The sequence below is a fragment of the Salmo trutta genome, chromosome 26, assembly GCF_901001165.1.
Source record: "Salmo trutta chromosome 26, fSalTru1.1, whole genome shotgun sequence".
NCBI classification, from domain to species: Eukaryota; Metazoa; Chordata; class Actinopteri; order Salmoniformes; family Salmonidae; genus Salmo; species Salmo trutta.
The window spans coordinates 46283490-46297258 of NC_042982.1; the positions used below are offsets into that span (position 1 = coordinate 46283490).

A 13769-nucleotide genomic window follows, 5' to 3' on the forward strand; every position below is an offset into this window, starting at 1 on the left:
CCGCTTGCTATAGACCTTCCTATGCCCCCAGCTGTGCCTTCAATACCATATGTGAATTGATTGCCCCCCATCTATCTTCTGAGCTCGTGCTACTAGGTGACCTAAACTGGGACATGCTTAACACCCCGGCCATCCAACAATCTAAGCTAGATGCCCTCAATCTCACACAAATGATCAATGAACCCACCAGGTACCACCCCAAATCCGTAAACACGGGCACCCTCATAGATGTCATCCTAACTAACTCGCCCTCCAAATACACCTCTGCTGTTTTCAATCAAGATCTCAGCGATCACTGCCTCATTGCCTGCACCCGTAATGGGTCTGCGGTCAAACGACCACCCCTCATCACTGTCAAACGCTCCCTAAAACACTTCTGCGAGCAGGCCTTTCTAATCGACCTGGTTGGGGTCTCCTGGAAGGATATTGACCTCATCCCGTCAGTAGATGATGCCTGGCTATTCTTTAAAAGTGCCTTCCTCACCATCTTAAATAAGCATGCCCCACTCAAAAAATGTTGATCTAGGAATAGATATAGTCCTTGGTTCACGCCAGACCTGTCTGCCCTTAACCAACACAAAAACATCCTGTGGCGTTCTGCATTAGCATCGAATAGCCCCTGTGATATGCAACTTTTCAGGGAAGTTAGGAACAAATATACACAGGCAGTTAGAAAAGCTAAGGCTAGCTTTTTCAAACAGAAATTTGCATCCTGTAGTACTAACTCAAAGTTCTGAGACACTGTAAAGTGCATGGAGAATAAGAGCACCTCCTCCCAGCTGCCCACTGCACTGAGGCTAGGAAACACTGTTACCACCGATAAATCCACTATAATTAATAATTTCAATAAGCATTTTTCTACAGCTGGCCATGCTTTCCACCTGGCTACCCCTACCCCGGTCAACTGCCCGGCACCCTCCACAGCAACCTGCCAATGCCCTCACCATTTCTCCTTCACCCAAATCCAGATAGCTGTTGTTCTGAAAGAGCTGCAAAATCTGGACCCGTACAAATCAGCCGGGCTAGACAATCTGGACCCTCTCTTTCTAAAATTATCTGCCGAAATTGTTGCAACCCCTATTACTAGCCTGTTCAACCTCTCTTTTGTATCATCTGAGATTCCTAAAGATTGGAAAGCTGCCACGGTCATCCCCTTCTTCAAAGGGGGTGACACTCTAGACCCAAAATGTTACAGACCAATATCTATCCTACCCTGTCTTTCTAAGGTCTTCGAAAGCCAAGTTAACAAACAGATTACCGACCATTTCGAATCCCACCGTACCTTCTCCGCTATGCAATCTGGTTTCAGAGCTGGTCATGGGTGCACCTCAGCCATGCTCAAGGTCCTAAACGCCATAACCGCCATCGATAAAAGACATTACTATGCAGCCGTATTCATCGACCTGGCCAAGGCTTTCGACTCTGTCAATCACCACATTCTTATTGGCTGACTCGACAGCCTTGGTTTCTCAAATGATTGCCTCGCCTACTTCTCAGATAGAGTTCAGTGTGTCAAATCGGAGGGCCTGTTGTCCGGACCTCTGGCAGTCTCTATGGGGGTGCCACAGGGTTCAATTCTCGGGCCGACTCTCTTCTCTGTATACATCAATGATGTCGCTCTTGCTGCTGGTGATTCTCTGATCCACCTCTACGCAGACGACACCATTCTGTATACTTCTGGCCCCTCTTTGGACATTGTGTTAACTACCCTCCAGACGAGCTTCAATGGCATACAACTCTCCTTCCGTGGCCTCCAACTGCTCTTAAACGCAAATCAAACTAAATGCATGCTATTCAATCGATCACTGCCCACACCTGCTCGCCTGTCCAGCATCACTACTCTGGACGGCTCTGACTTAGAATATGTGGACAACTACAAATACCTAGGTGTCTGGTTAGACTGTAAACTCTCCTTCCAGACTCACATGAAGCATCTCCAATCCAAAGTTAAATCTAGAATCGGCTTCCTATTCCGCAACTAAGCCTCCTTCACTCATGCTGCCAAACATACCCTCGTAAAACTGACTATCCTACCGATCCTCGACTTCGGCGATGTCATCTATAAAATAGCCTCCAACACCCTACTCAGCAAATTGGATGCAGTCTATCACTGTGCCATCCGTTTTGTCACCAAAGCTCCATACACTACCCACCATTGCAACCTGTACGCTCTCGTTGGTTGGCCCTCGCTTCATACTTGCCGCCAAACCCACTGGCTACAGGTTATCTACAAGTCTCTGCTAGGTAAAGCCCCGCCTTATCTCAGCTCACTGGTCACCATAGCAGCACCCACTCGTAGCACGCGCTCCAGCAGGTATATCTCTCTGGTCACCCCCAAAGCCAATTTCTTCTTTGGTCGTCTTTCCTTCCAGTTCTCTGCTGCCAATGACTGGAACAAACTGCAAAAATCTCTGAAGCTGGAGACTCATATCTCCCTCACTAGCTTTAAGCACCAGCTGTCAGAGCAGCTCACAGGTCACTGCACCTGTACATAGCCCATCTGTAAACAGCCCATCTATCTACCTACCTCATCCCCATACTGTATTTATTTATCTTGCTCCTTTGCACCCCAGTATCTCTACTTGCACATTCATCTTCTGCTCATCTACCATTCCAGTGTTTAATTGCTATATTGTAAGTACTTCCCCACCATGGCCTATTTATTGCCTTAACTTACCTCATTTGCACTCACTGTATATAGACTTTTTGTTTTCTTTTGTTCTACTGTATTATTGACTGTATGTTTTGTTTATTCCATGTGTAACTCTGTGTTGTTGTATGTGTCGAACTGCTTTGCGTTATCTTGGCCAGGTCGCAGTTGTAAATGAGAACTTGTTCTCAACTAGCCTACCTGGTTAAATAAAGGACTTGTTCTCAACTTGCCTACCTGGTTAAATAAAGGACTTGTTCTCAACTAGCCTACCTGGTTAAATAAAGGACTTGTTCTCAACTTGCCTACCTGGTTAAATAAAGGTGAAATAAAATACTTTTTTTTTTTAAGTACTAGATTCATTCTCTGATCCTTTGATTGGGTGGACAACATGTCAGTTCATGCTGCAAGAGCTCTGATAGGTTGGAGGACATCCTCCGGAAGTTGTCATAATTACTGTGTAAGTCTATAGAAGGGGGTGAGAACCATGAGCCTCCTAGGTTTTGTATTGAAGTCAATTTAACCAGAGGAGGACGGAAGCTAGCTGTCCTCCTGCAACACCATGGTGCTATCCTACAGAGTGCTGTTGAGGCGACTGTAGACCTTCTTTGCATAATAGTGTGTTTTAATAAATTATTTGGTGACATGAATATATTTAGTATAGTTTTATCTAAAAAGGATAACTTTTTAAGTGTTTTACCATTTTTATTAAATTCACTGAGGAGAAGGGTTCTCCCCTGAGGAGGAGCCTCCACTGACACACACGCTATGACATGTACTACACGTGTGTGTATGACGATATTGTAAATGTTGTATTGTAGATGACGTATGTAGTGGTGTAAAAATGTTATGTGTTAGCCACCACCATCCATAACGTCAGTTAGTCCCCACTGTCCACCATCACTGTCACGTCCTGGCCAGTATAAGGGTTAATTGGTATTGTAGTTTGGTCAGGATGTGGCAGAGGGTATTTGTTTTATGTGGTTCAGGGTGGTGTGTTAGTTAGGAGGGCGTTTGATTTATTATTTCAGAGTTTTGAGTTGTGGTCTATGTTTATGTGTTTCTATGTGTAGTCTAGTGAGTGTGTTTCTATGTTGGGTTAATTGGGGTGGACTTCCAATTGAAGGCAGCTGTTTTGGTGTTGCCTTTGATTGGAAGTCCTATATTAGTTGGGTGTGTTTGTCTGTGCATTTGTGGGAGATTGTCCTTGGATTGCTGTGTTGCCTTCAAGGCTGTTATTTTGTCGTTCATCGTTTTGTTATTTTTGTATACGTGTTTGTTTGGTTTTTTCCTTCTTTTCCCGTAAATAAAGAAGATGAGTATACATGTCCCTGCTGCGTTTTGGTCCTCCATTTCCTTCACCGACGACAAGCGTGACAATCCCCAGTTAGTCCCCACTGTCCACCATCACCAGTTAGTCCCCACTGTCCACCATCACCAGCTAGTCCCCACTGTCCAATATGTTCTGTTTTTAGCTCATATTGTTATTCCCATTATGCTTATGTTTATATGTTATATATTTATATTTATATGTTCTGTTTTTAGATATATTTTTAATCATATTATGCTCTGTCCTTGTTTAATGCTGATTAGGAGAGGAGAGAGGGGAGAGCAGCAGGGGAGGAGAGGGGAGGAGAGGGGAGAGCAGTAGGGGAGGAGAGGGGAGAGCAGTAGGGGAGGAGAGGGGAGAGAGCAGTAGGGGAGGAGAGGGGAGAGAGCAGTAGGGGAGGAGAGGGGAGAGCAGCAGGGGAGGAGAGGGGAGAGCAGTAGGGGAGGAGAGGGGAGAGCAGTAGGGAGGAGAGGGGAGAGCAGTAGGGAGGAGAGGGGAGAGCAGTAGGGGAGGAGAGGGGAGAGAGGAGAGGGGAGAGCAGCAGGGGAGGAGAGGGGAGAGAGGAGAGTGGAGGAGAGGGGAGAGCAGTAGGGGAGGAGAGGGGAGAGTAGTAGGGGAGAGAGGAGAGGGGAGAGCAGCAGGGGAGGAGAGGGGAGAGTAGTAGGGGAGGAGAGGGGAGAGCAGTGGGGAGGAGAGGGGAGAGCAGCAGGGGAGGAGAGGGGAGAGCAGTAGGGGAGGAGAGGGGAGAGCAGTAGGGGAGGAGAGGGGAGATCAGTAGGGGAGGAGAGGGGAGAGCAGTAGGAGAGGGGAGAGCAGTTAGGGGAGGAGAAGGGAGGAGGAGAGGATGAGCAGTAGGGAGGAGGAGAGGAGTTGAAGTCAGGGGTGTACAAAGCCTGTCCTTGTCCTGAGTGTGTGTGTGTGTTCTAATTCAGTCGTCCTGAGCACCAGTCCACCAGAGATCCTCTATTAGATTAAAGGTCCACAGCAGATGAGACACTAGGTGATGGATTACGGAATGTAATTGGAACATTGAAACTCATCACGAAGTGAATCACTCCGTGTACTTACCAGAAATATTCTTCTTCTATTCACCAAGCAGTTAAAGTGGTATTTTAATGCATTATAACACTCTGAGATATGTGATACAGCATCAGGTCAAGGGATGGTGTCAAGTTACAAATGGATTCCTCACCTTGCTATTTTATGGAAACGTACTTGACGTTTCTGAGAGTGGTTAGAACGAGATAATCTCGATGTGATAACTGTGGTTAGAACGAGTTGTGATAACCGTGGTTCTACTACCCAGCTGGGTCGGAATGGTTCCACTATGACCTGTGTGTGTGTGTGTGTGTGTGTGTGTGTGTGTGTGTGTGTGTGTGTGTGTGTGTGTGTGTGTGTGTGTGTGTGTGTGTGTGTGTGTGAACATCATGGCCTTTAGTTAGTTGTGTTGTTTCTATGACAGCCCAGCTGTCTGCTGTGATACTGTAAGACTGTAGAAGGAAGACATGGGGTTAAATAGTACTTGACATCATTGTAAATATTTAAACTGTGCTCGGTTGAACTTGTCTGGCACAATGGAACCAATTGAACTGATGCATAAACTGAAAACCCCCTCCCACCTGGCACTCCAGACAGGCTGAAGCAAACGCATCAAGTATTTCAAAGGTATCAAATAGTATGTGAACCCAGGTCTGCTGTAGAGAGGAGACAAGTCTCAGGCCGGAGATGAAAATAGAACTCTGGCATGAGGCCAGAGAACCAGGAAGGAACACGACCACATGACCCCTCTCACTCACTCGCTTACTGGAGGAAGAGGAGAGGGGGAGGAAGAGGAGAGGGGGGGAGAGATGAGAGGAGAGTGGGAGGAGGAAGAGGAGAGAGAGGGGGAGAGATGAGAGGAGAGTGGGAGGAGGAAGAGGAGAGAGGGGGAGAGATGAGAGGAGAGTGGGAGGAGGAAGAGGAGAGAGGGGGGGAGAGATGAGAGGAGAGTGGGAGGAGGAAGAGGAGAGAGGGGGGGAGAGATGAGAGGAGAGTGGGAGGACGAAGAGGAGGAGAGGAGAGTGGGACAATGCAGTCTCTGCAACATTGCCTTTACATTTCAATCACTTAAGCACTGAACTTGGGCAATACGCCTCCAGCCCCCTGTCAACTTCCAAGAACTTCCACTTTCACATTAAAATGACCACTTTTATCAAACAGCAGCTTGGAATGAAACCCCAGTTGATAATGGGACTGTTATGGAGAAAATGGAGTGGGGTATATTATAGAGCAGAATGAGGCATGACCACTACGACTAATGGAGGGGGGGGGGGGTGAGGAATGACCACTATGACTAATAGAGAGGGGGGGATGACCACTATGACTAATGGAGAGGGGTATATTATAGAGCAGAATGAGGCATGACCACTACGACTAATGGAGGGGAGGGGGGGAATGAGGCATGACCACTACGACTAATGGAGAGGAGGGGAATGAGGAATGACCACTATGACTAATGGAGGGGGGGATGACCACTATGACTAATGTAGAGGAGGGCGGTGTAGTCCATGGTTGGCTAAACGAGGTCAGTCCTTGCCTGAGGAATCCCTGCCTTTACTCCGGACACGGTCTCCATTCCGCTGGTCAGCATGGTGGACATTAGTGTGATGCAAAGACTTTCAGGCACTCAGCCAGCCCAGTGGGGGCTCCCATCCAGTCCTACATGGGCTCAATTACTTCCATTGTTACGAGGATAGTTAAGATAGCTCATCCTCTCTCCAGTCTCTCTCTCTCTCCCTGTCTCTCTGTCTCTCTCTCTCTCCCTGTCTCTCTGTCTCTCTCTCATCCTCTCTCTTTCTGTCTCTCTCTGTCTCTCTCGCTCTCTGTCTCTCTCGCTCTCTCTCTCTCCACTCTCTCTCATCCTCTCTCTTCACAAAAAGCTCGGCTCCATAGTGAAGGGCACTGGGCCCACTAAAATGGGTAGATATATTGATTGAGGGGGGAGAGGGGAGGTGGAGGGAGAGGGAGAGGCATGAGTAGTTTCTGCTCCTAAAACAGGTCTGTCTGTACTGATTTGGTAAAACAACATGTTCAACATGAGAACTGAAATATAGTTAAAAGGCTTTTAGAGAAAAATACACAGCTTGGCTTCCATTTCAGTCACACAACCTGTTTCATCCTTGTTCCTGATGGACAATGATAAGGACTGAGCATCTGAGGGAATAGGCATCAGGGTGTGTGTCTTTGTGTTTGTCCTCCGCCAACAAAAGCCAGAGGCATTCTCTCTCATTTTACATTTACATTTTAGTCATTTAGCAGACGCTCTTATCCAGAGCGACTTACAGTAGTGAATGCAGACATTTCATTTTCATTTCATGCATTTTTTTTTTTTTTTTTTTTTTGTTCTGGCACCCCGTGGGAATCGAACCCACAACCCTGGCGTTGCACACACCATGCTGGCGTTGCAAACACCATGCTCTACCAACTGAGCCTCTCTGTTCTGATAGCTATTGGTCATTGGGTATGTTTAGAGGGCACACCGAGCTACGGTATTGAATACAAGTCTGCATGGATGTTACTGCTTGAAACCTTCCATTCAACCACCTGAGAACTGAACTGGGCTGGCTGGGGTTTTGTTCTGTAAAGATGAAAAGCATTACGACAACGTGGGGGTCAACTATTGTAAAATAACAAGTAACGGTCTGCACGTTTTCAGTTTCCTTTTCTAAATCTGTTGAATCTCCTTGAGTTGATCCAATAGAGAGAAGTTAATCAGATGTTTTTCTCTCCTCTCCCTATCCCTCTCCTCTCCCTCTCCCTCTCCCTATCCATTTCCTCTCCTCTCTCCCTATCCATCTCTCCTCTCCTCTCCCTATCCATTTCCTCTCCCTCTCCCTATCCATCTCTCCTCTCCTCTCCCTATCCATTTCTTCTCCTCTCCTCTCCCTATCCATCACCTCCCCTCTCCTCTCCTCTCCCCTCTCCTCCCTATTCCTCCCCTCTCCTCCCTATTCCTCCCCTCTCCTCCTCTCCCTCCTCTCCCTCTCCTCCCCTCTCCTCCTTATCCCTCTCCTTCCCCCCCCCCCCCCCCCACTATCCCTATTCCTCCCCTCCCATCTCCTCCCATCTCCTCCCCTCTCCTCCCCTCTCCTCCCCTCTTCTCCCCTCTCCTCTTCCTATCCTTATCCCTCTCCTCCTTATCCCTCTCCTCCCCTCTCCTCCTTATCCCTCCCCTCTCCTCTCCCTATCCTTATCCCTCTCCTCCTTATCCCTCTCCTCCCCTCTCCTCCTTATCCCTCTCCTCCCCTCTCCTCCCCTCTCCTCTCCCTATCCCTATTCCTCCCCTCCCATCTCCTCCCCTCTCCTCTCCCTATCCCTATTCCTCCCCTCCCATCTCCTCCCCTCTCCTCTCCCTATCCCTATTCCTCCCCTCCCATCTCCTCCCATCTCCTCCCCTCTCCTCCCCTCTTCTCCCCTCTCCTCTCCCTCTCCCTATCCCCTCTCCTCCCCTCTCCTCCCTCCCCCACAGATGCTAGATCCTCAACAATAATAATACTTTGCCAAATCAACTAGCTGTGGGATTTGACATCATCATCATCATCATCATTGTATTGTCCTCTCCCCGACAGACGGCCGGTCCTCTACAGCTCATATGGGTCGTTCCCTGGCAGCAGACCTGTCCAGTTCCCTGACCCCACTGACCAGAGAGCGTAAGTCGTCTGCTCCAGTCCACTCTTCCCAGCCCGTCCTGTTCACCTTCGACGTCCCGGTCCGCCACGGTGGGTCCCACAGTCACCACGGTAACCATGGTTTTGACTCGGTTGTAATTTAAAAAAATATATATATATTTTTTTTTAAATTACAAAAATGTAAACACACATGTGGACACAATGCATTTAAAATCACTGAGGATAGCAACACAACGTTTTTAACAAGGGATTGTGGTCCTCTTGTTGCAGGTAACCACGGTAACCACGGGGGCTCCCTGTCCAACAGCGCACCGCAGGATTACCTTCTACTGCATCAGTGCATGAGCAGGAAGACAGAGAGCGCACGGTGAGGTGGTGTTTCTGTGTGTATCATATGGACTTCCTGCCACTTCCTGTCACTTCCTGTCACCCCATGATGCAAAGGGGTCAACGTACAGACTCGGTTCACTTCCTGGATGTAAAAACTTGGCAGGCTAGCAGCTCTCTGGGGTGCCTCTACCATAGAAAACATCATCACTAGCATGCCCACTAGTCCACCCATTATGTCATTGACTCGAACAGGGATAACCATTCTAGTAGTTCTATTTCTATGGTCTCTGCTGTTGCGGGGGGAGGGAGGAGGGAGTCAGGGGGAGTAGGCCTACTACACTCTAGCCAGGCTTCTAGATCACACTAATATAGCCAGGAATTAGAAAAGCAGAATGGTGTGTGTGTGTGTGACCAGCTTACATATGTGAGCAGTGTAAGAATGAGTAGCCAGAAAGTGTTTGTGTGTGTGGGCTGTTAGGGCTGACTGTCTCTGCTGTGGGCTCCTGGATGTCCCCCCCACCCTCCTTCCATTCTCCTGGATGTCCTCCCTCCCTCCCTCCCTCCTTCCATTCTCCATTTGAATTTCAGTTTGTGACAAAACAAGCAAATATAGTGTAGAGAATCATTGAACGAACTAATGTCTGTAGACATGAAGTGCTTTGAAAGGCTGGTCATGGCTCACATCAATACCATTATCCCAGAAACCCTAGACCCACTCCAGTTTGCATACCGCACTAACAGATCCACAGATGATGCAATCTATATTGCACTCCACACTGCCCTTTCACACCTGGACAAAAGGAACACCTATGTGAGAATGCTGTTCATTGACTACAGCTCAGCGTTCAACACCATAGTGCCCTCAAAGCTCATCACTAAGCTAAGGATCCTGGGACTAAACACCTCCCTCTGCAACTGGATCCTGGACATCCTGACGGGTCGCCCCCAGGTGGTGAGGGTAGGTAACAACACGTCCGCCACGCTGATCCTCAACACGGTGCCCCTCACGGGTGTGTGCTCAGTCCCCTCCTGTACTCCCTGTTCACTCATGACTGCACGGCCAGGCACGACTCCAACACCATCATTAAGTTTGCAGACGACACAACAGTGGTAGGCCTGATCACTGACAATGATGAGACAGCCTATAGGGAGGAGGTCAGAGACCTGGCCGGGTGGTGCCAGGACAACAACCTCTCCCTCAACGTGAGCAAGACTAAGGAGATGATTGTGGACTACAGGAAAAAGAGGACCAAGCACGCCCCCATTCTCATCGACGGGCCTGCAGTGGAGCAGGTTGAGAGCTTCGAGTTCCTTGGTGTCCACATCACCAACAAACTAGAATGGTCCAAACACACCAAGACAGTCGTGAAGAGGGCACGACAAAGCCTGTTCCCAGGAGACTGAAAAGATTTGGCATGGGTCCTCAGATCCTCAAAAACACTACAGAAAAACACTACAGAGGGTAGTGCAAACGGCCCAGTACATCACCGGGGCCAAGCTTCCTGCCATCCAGGATCTCTATACCAGGCGGTGTCAGAGGAAGGCCCTAAAAATTGTCAAAGACTCCAGCCACCTTAGTCATAGACTGTTCTCTCTGCTACCGCACATTAGGCGGTACCGGAGCACCAAGTCTAGGTCCAAGAGGCTTCTAAACGGCTTCTACCCCCAAGCCATAAGACTCCTGAACATCTAATCAAATGGCTACCCAGACTGCTGCCACTCTCTGTTTATCATCTATGCATAGTGACTTTAATGTACCTACATGTACATATTACCTCAATTACCTCGACTAACCTGCGCCCCCGCACATTGACTCTGTACCGGTACCCCCTGTATATAGCCTCCACATTGACTCTGTACCGGTACCCCCTGTATATAGCCTCCACATTGACTCTGTACCGGTACCCCCTGTATATTAGCCTCCACATTGACTCTGTACCGGTACCCCCTGTATATAGCCTCCACATTGACTCTGTACCGGTACCCCCCTGTATATAGCCTCCACATTGACTCTGTACTGGTACACCCTGTATATAGCCTCCACATTAACTCTGTACTGTTACCCCCTGTATACAGCCTCCACATTGACTCTGTACCATAACACCCTGTATATAGCCTCCACATTGACTCTGTAATGGTACCCCCTGTATATAGCCTCCACATTGACTCTGTACCGGTACCCCCTGTATATAGCCTCCACATTGACTCTGTACCGGTACCCCCTGTATATAGCCTCCACATTGACTCTTGTACCGGTACCCCCCTGTATATAGCCTCACATTGACCTCTGTACCGGTACCCCCCTGTATATAGCCTCCACATTGACTCTATACCGGTACCCCCTGTATATAGCCTCCACATTGACTCTGTACCGGTACCCCCCCTGTATATAGCCTCCACATTGACTCTGTACTGGTACACCCTGTATATAGCTCCACATGATCTGCACTGGTACCCCTGTATATAGCCTCCACATTGACTCTGTACCGGTACCCCCTGTATATAGCCTCCACATTGACTCTGTACCGGTACCCCCCTGTATATAGCCTCCACATTGACTCTGTAATGGTACCCCCTGTATATAGCCTCCACATTGACTCTGTACCGGTACCCCCTGTATATAGCCTCCACATTGACTCTGTACGGTACCCCCTGTATATAGCCTCCACATTGACTCTGTACCGGTACCCCCCTGTAATAGCCTCCACATTGACTCTGTACCGGTACCCCCTGTATATAGCCTCCACATTGACTCTGTACCGGTACCCTCCTGTATATAGCCTCCACATTGACTCTGTACCGGTACCCCCCTGTATAGCCTCCACATTGACTCTGTACTGGTACACCCTGTATAGCCTCCACATTGACTCTGTACTGGTACCCCCTGTATACAGCCTCCACATTGTCTCTGTACCATAACACCCTGTATTTAGCCTCCACATTGACTCTGTACCGTAATACCCTGTATATAGCCTCCACATTGACTCTGTAATGGTACCCCCTGTATATAGCCTCCACATTGACTCTGTACCGGTACCCCCTGTATATAGCCTCCACATTGACTCTGTACCGGTACCCCTGTATATAGCCTCCACATTGACTCTGTACCGGTACCCCCCTGTATATAGCCTCCACATTGACTCTGTACCGGTACCCCCTGTATATAGCCTCCACATTGACTCTGTACCCGGTACCCCTTGTATATAGCCTCCACATTGACTCTGTACCGGTACCCCCCTGTATATAGCCTCCACATTGACTCTGTACCGTAACACCCTGTATATAGCCTCCACATTGACTCTGTACCGTAATACCCTGTATATAGCCTCCACATTGACTCTGTACCGGTACCCCCCTGTATATAGCCTCCACATTGACTCTGTACTGGTACCCCTGTATATAGCCTCCACATTGACTCTGTACCGTAACACCCTGTATATAGCCTCCACATTGACTCTGTACCGGTACCCCCTGTATATAGCCTCCACATTGACTCTGTACGGTACCCCCTGTATATAGCCTCCACATTGACTCTGTACCGGTACCCCCTGTATATAGCCTCCACATTGACTCTGTACCGGTACACCCTGTATATAGCCTCCACATTGACTCTGTACCGTAACACCCCTGTATATAGCCTCCACATTGACTCTGTACGTAACACCCTAGTATAATAGCCTTCCACATTGACTCTGTACCGTAATACCCGTATATAGCCTCCACATTGACTCGTACCGTAACACCCTGTATATAGCCTCCACATTGACTCTGTACCGTAACACCCTGTATATAGCCTCCACATTGACTCTGTACCGTAACACCCTGTATATAGCCTCCACATTGACTCTGTACCAGTACCCCCCTGTATATAGCCTCCACATTGACTCTGTACTGGTACCCCCTGTATATAGCCTCCACATTGACTCTGTACCGTAATACCCTGTATACAGCCTCCACATTGACTCTGTACCATAAAACCCTGTATATAGCCTCCACATTGACTCTGTACTGGTACCCCCTGTATATCGCCCTCCCATTGACTCTGTACCGGTACCCCCTGTATATAGGCCTCCACATTGACTCTGTACCGGTACCCCCTGTATATAGCCTCCACATTGACTCTGTACCGGTACCCCCTGTATTAGCCTCCACATTGACTCTGTACCGGTACCCCCTGTATTTAGCCTCCACATTGACTCTGTACCACCACCCCCTGTATATAGCCTCCACATTGACTCTGTACCGTAACACCCTGTATATAGTCTCCACATTGACTCTGTACCGTAACACCCTGTATATAGCCTCCACATTGACTCTGTACCGGTACCCCCTGTAAAAAGCCTCCACATTGACTCTGTACCGGTACCCCCTGTATATAGCCTCCACATTGACTCTGTACCGGTACCCCTGTATATAGCCTCCACATTGACTCTGTACCGTAACAACCTGTATATAGCCTCCACATTGACTCTGTACCGTAATACCCTGTATATAGCCTCCACATTGACTCTGTACCGTAACACCCTGTATATAACCTCCACATTGACTCTGTACCGGTACCCCCTGTATATAGCCTCCACATTGACTCTGTACCAGTATCCCCTGTATATAGCCTCCACATTGACTCTGTACCGGTACCCCCCTGTATATAGCCTACACATTGACTCTGTACCGGTACCCCCTGTATATAGCCTCCACATTGACTCTGTACGGTACCCCCCCTGTATATAGACTCCACATTGACTCTGTACTGGTACCCTGTATATAGCCTCCACATTGGACTCTGTACTGG

At 48.5% G+C, this 13769-nt stretch overlaps 1 protein-coding gene across 2 annotated transcripts in view; it reads left to right on the forward strand.

The window, feature by feature from the left end:
- gab2 (GRB2-associated binding protein 2) overlaps positions 1-13769 on the forward strand; it is a gene marked incomplete at its 5' end in the record, with an annotated part of 92562 nt that overhangs the window by 30515 nt on the left and 48278 nt on the right. The window contains 2 exon segments of one of the 2 annotated variants that reach the window (XM_029716068.1): positions 8588-8758; positions 8918-9014. In XM_029716068.1, coding sequence (XP_029571928.1) covers positions 8588-8758; positions 8918-9014 — 268 coding nt within the window. 2 annotated transcript variants of the gene reach the window in all.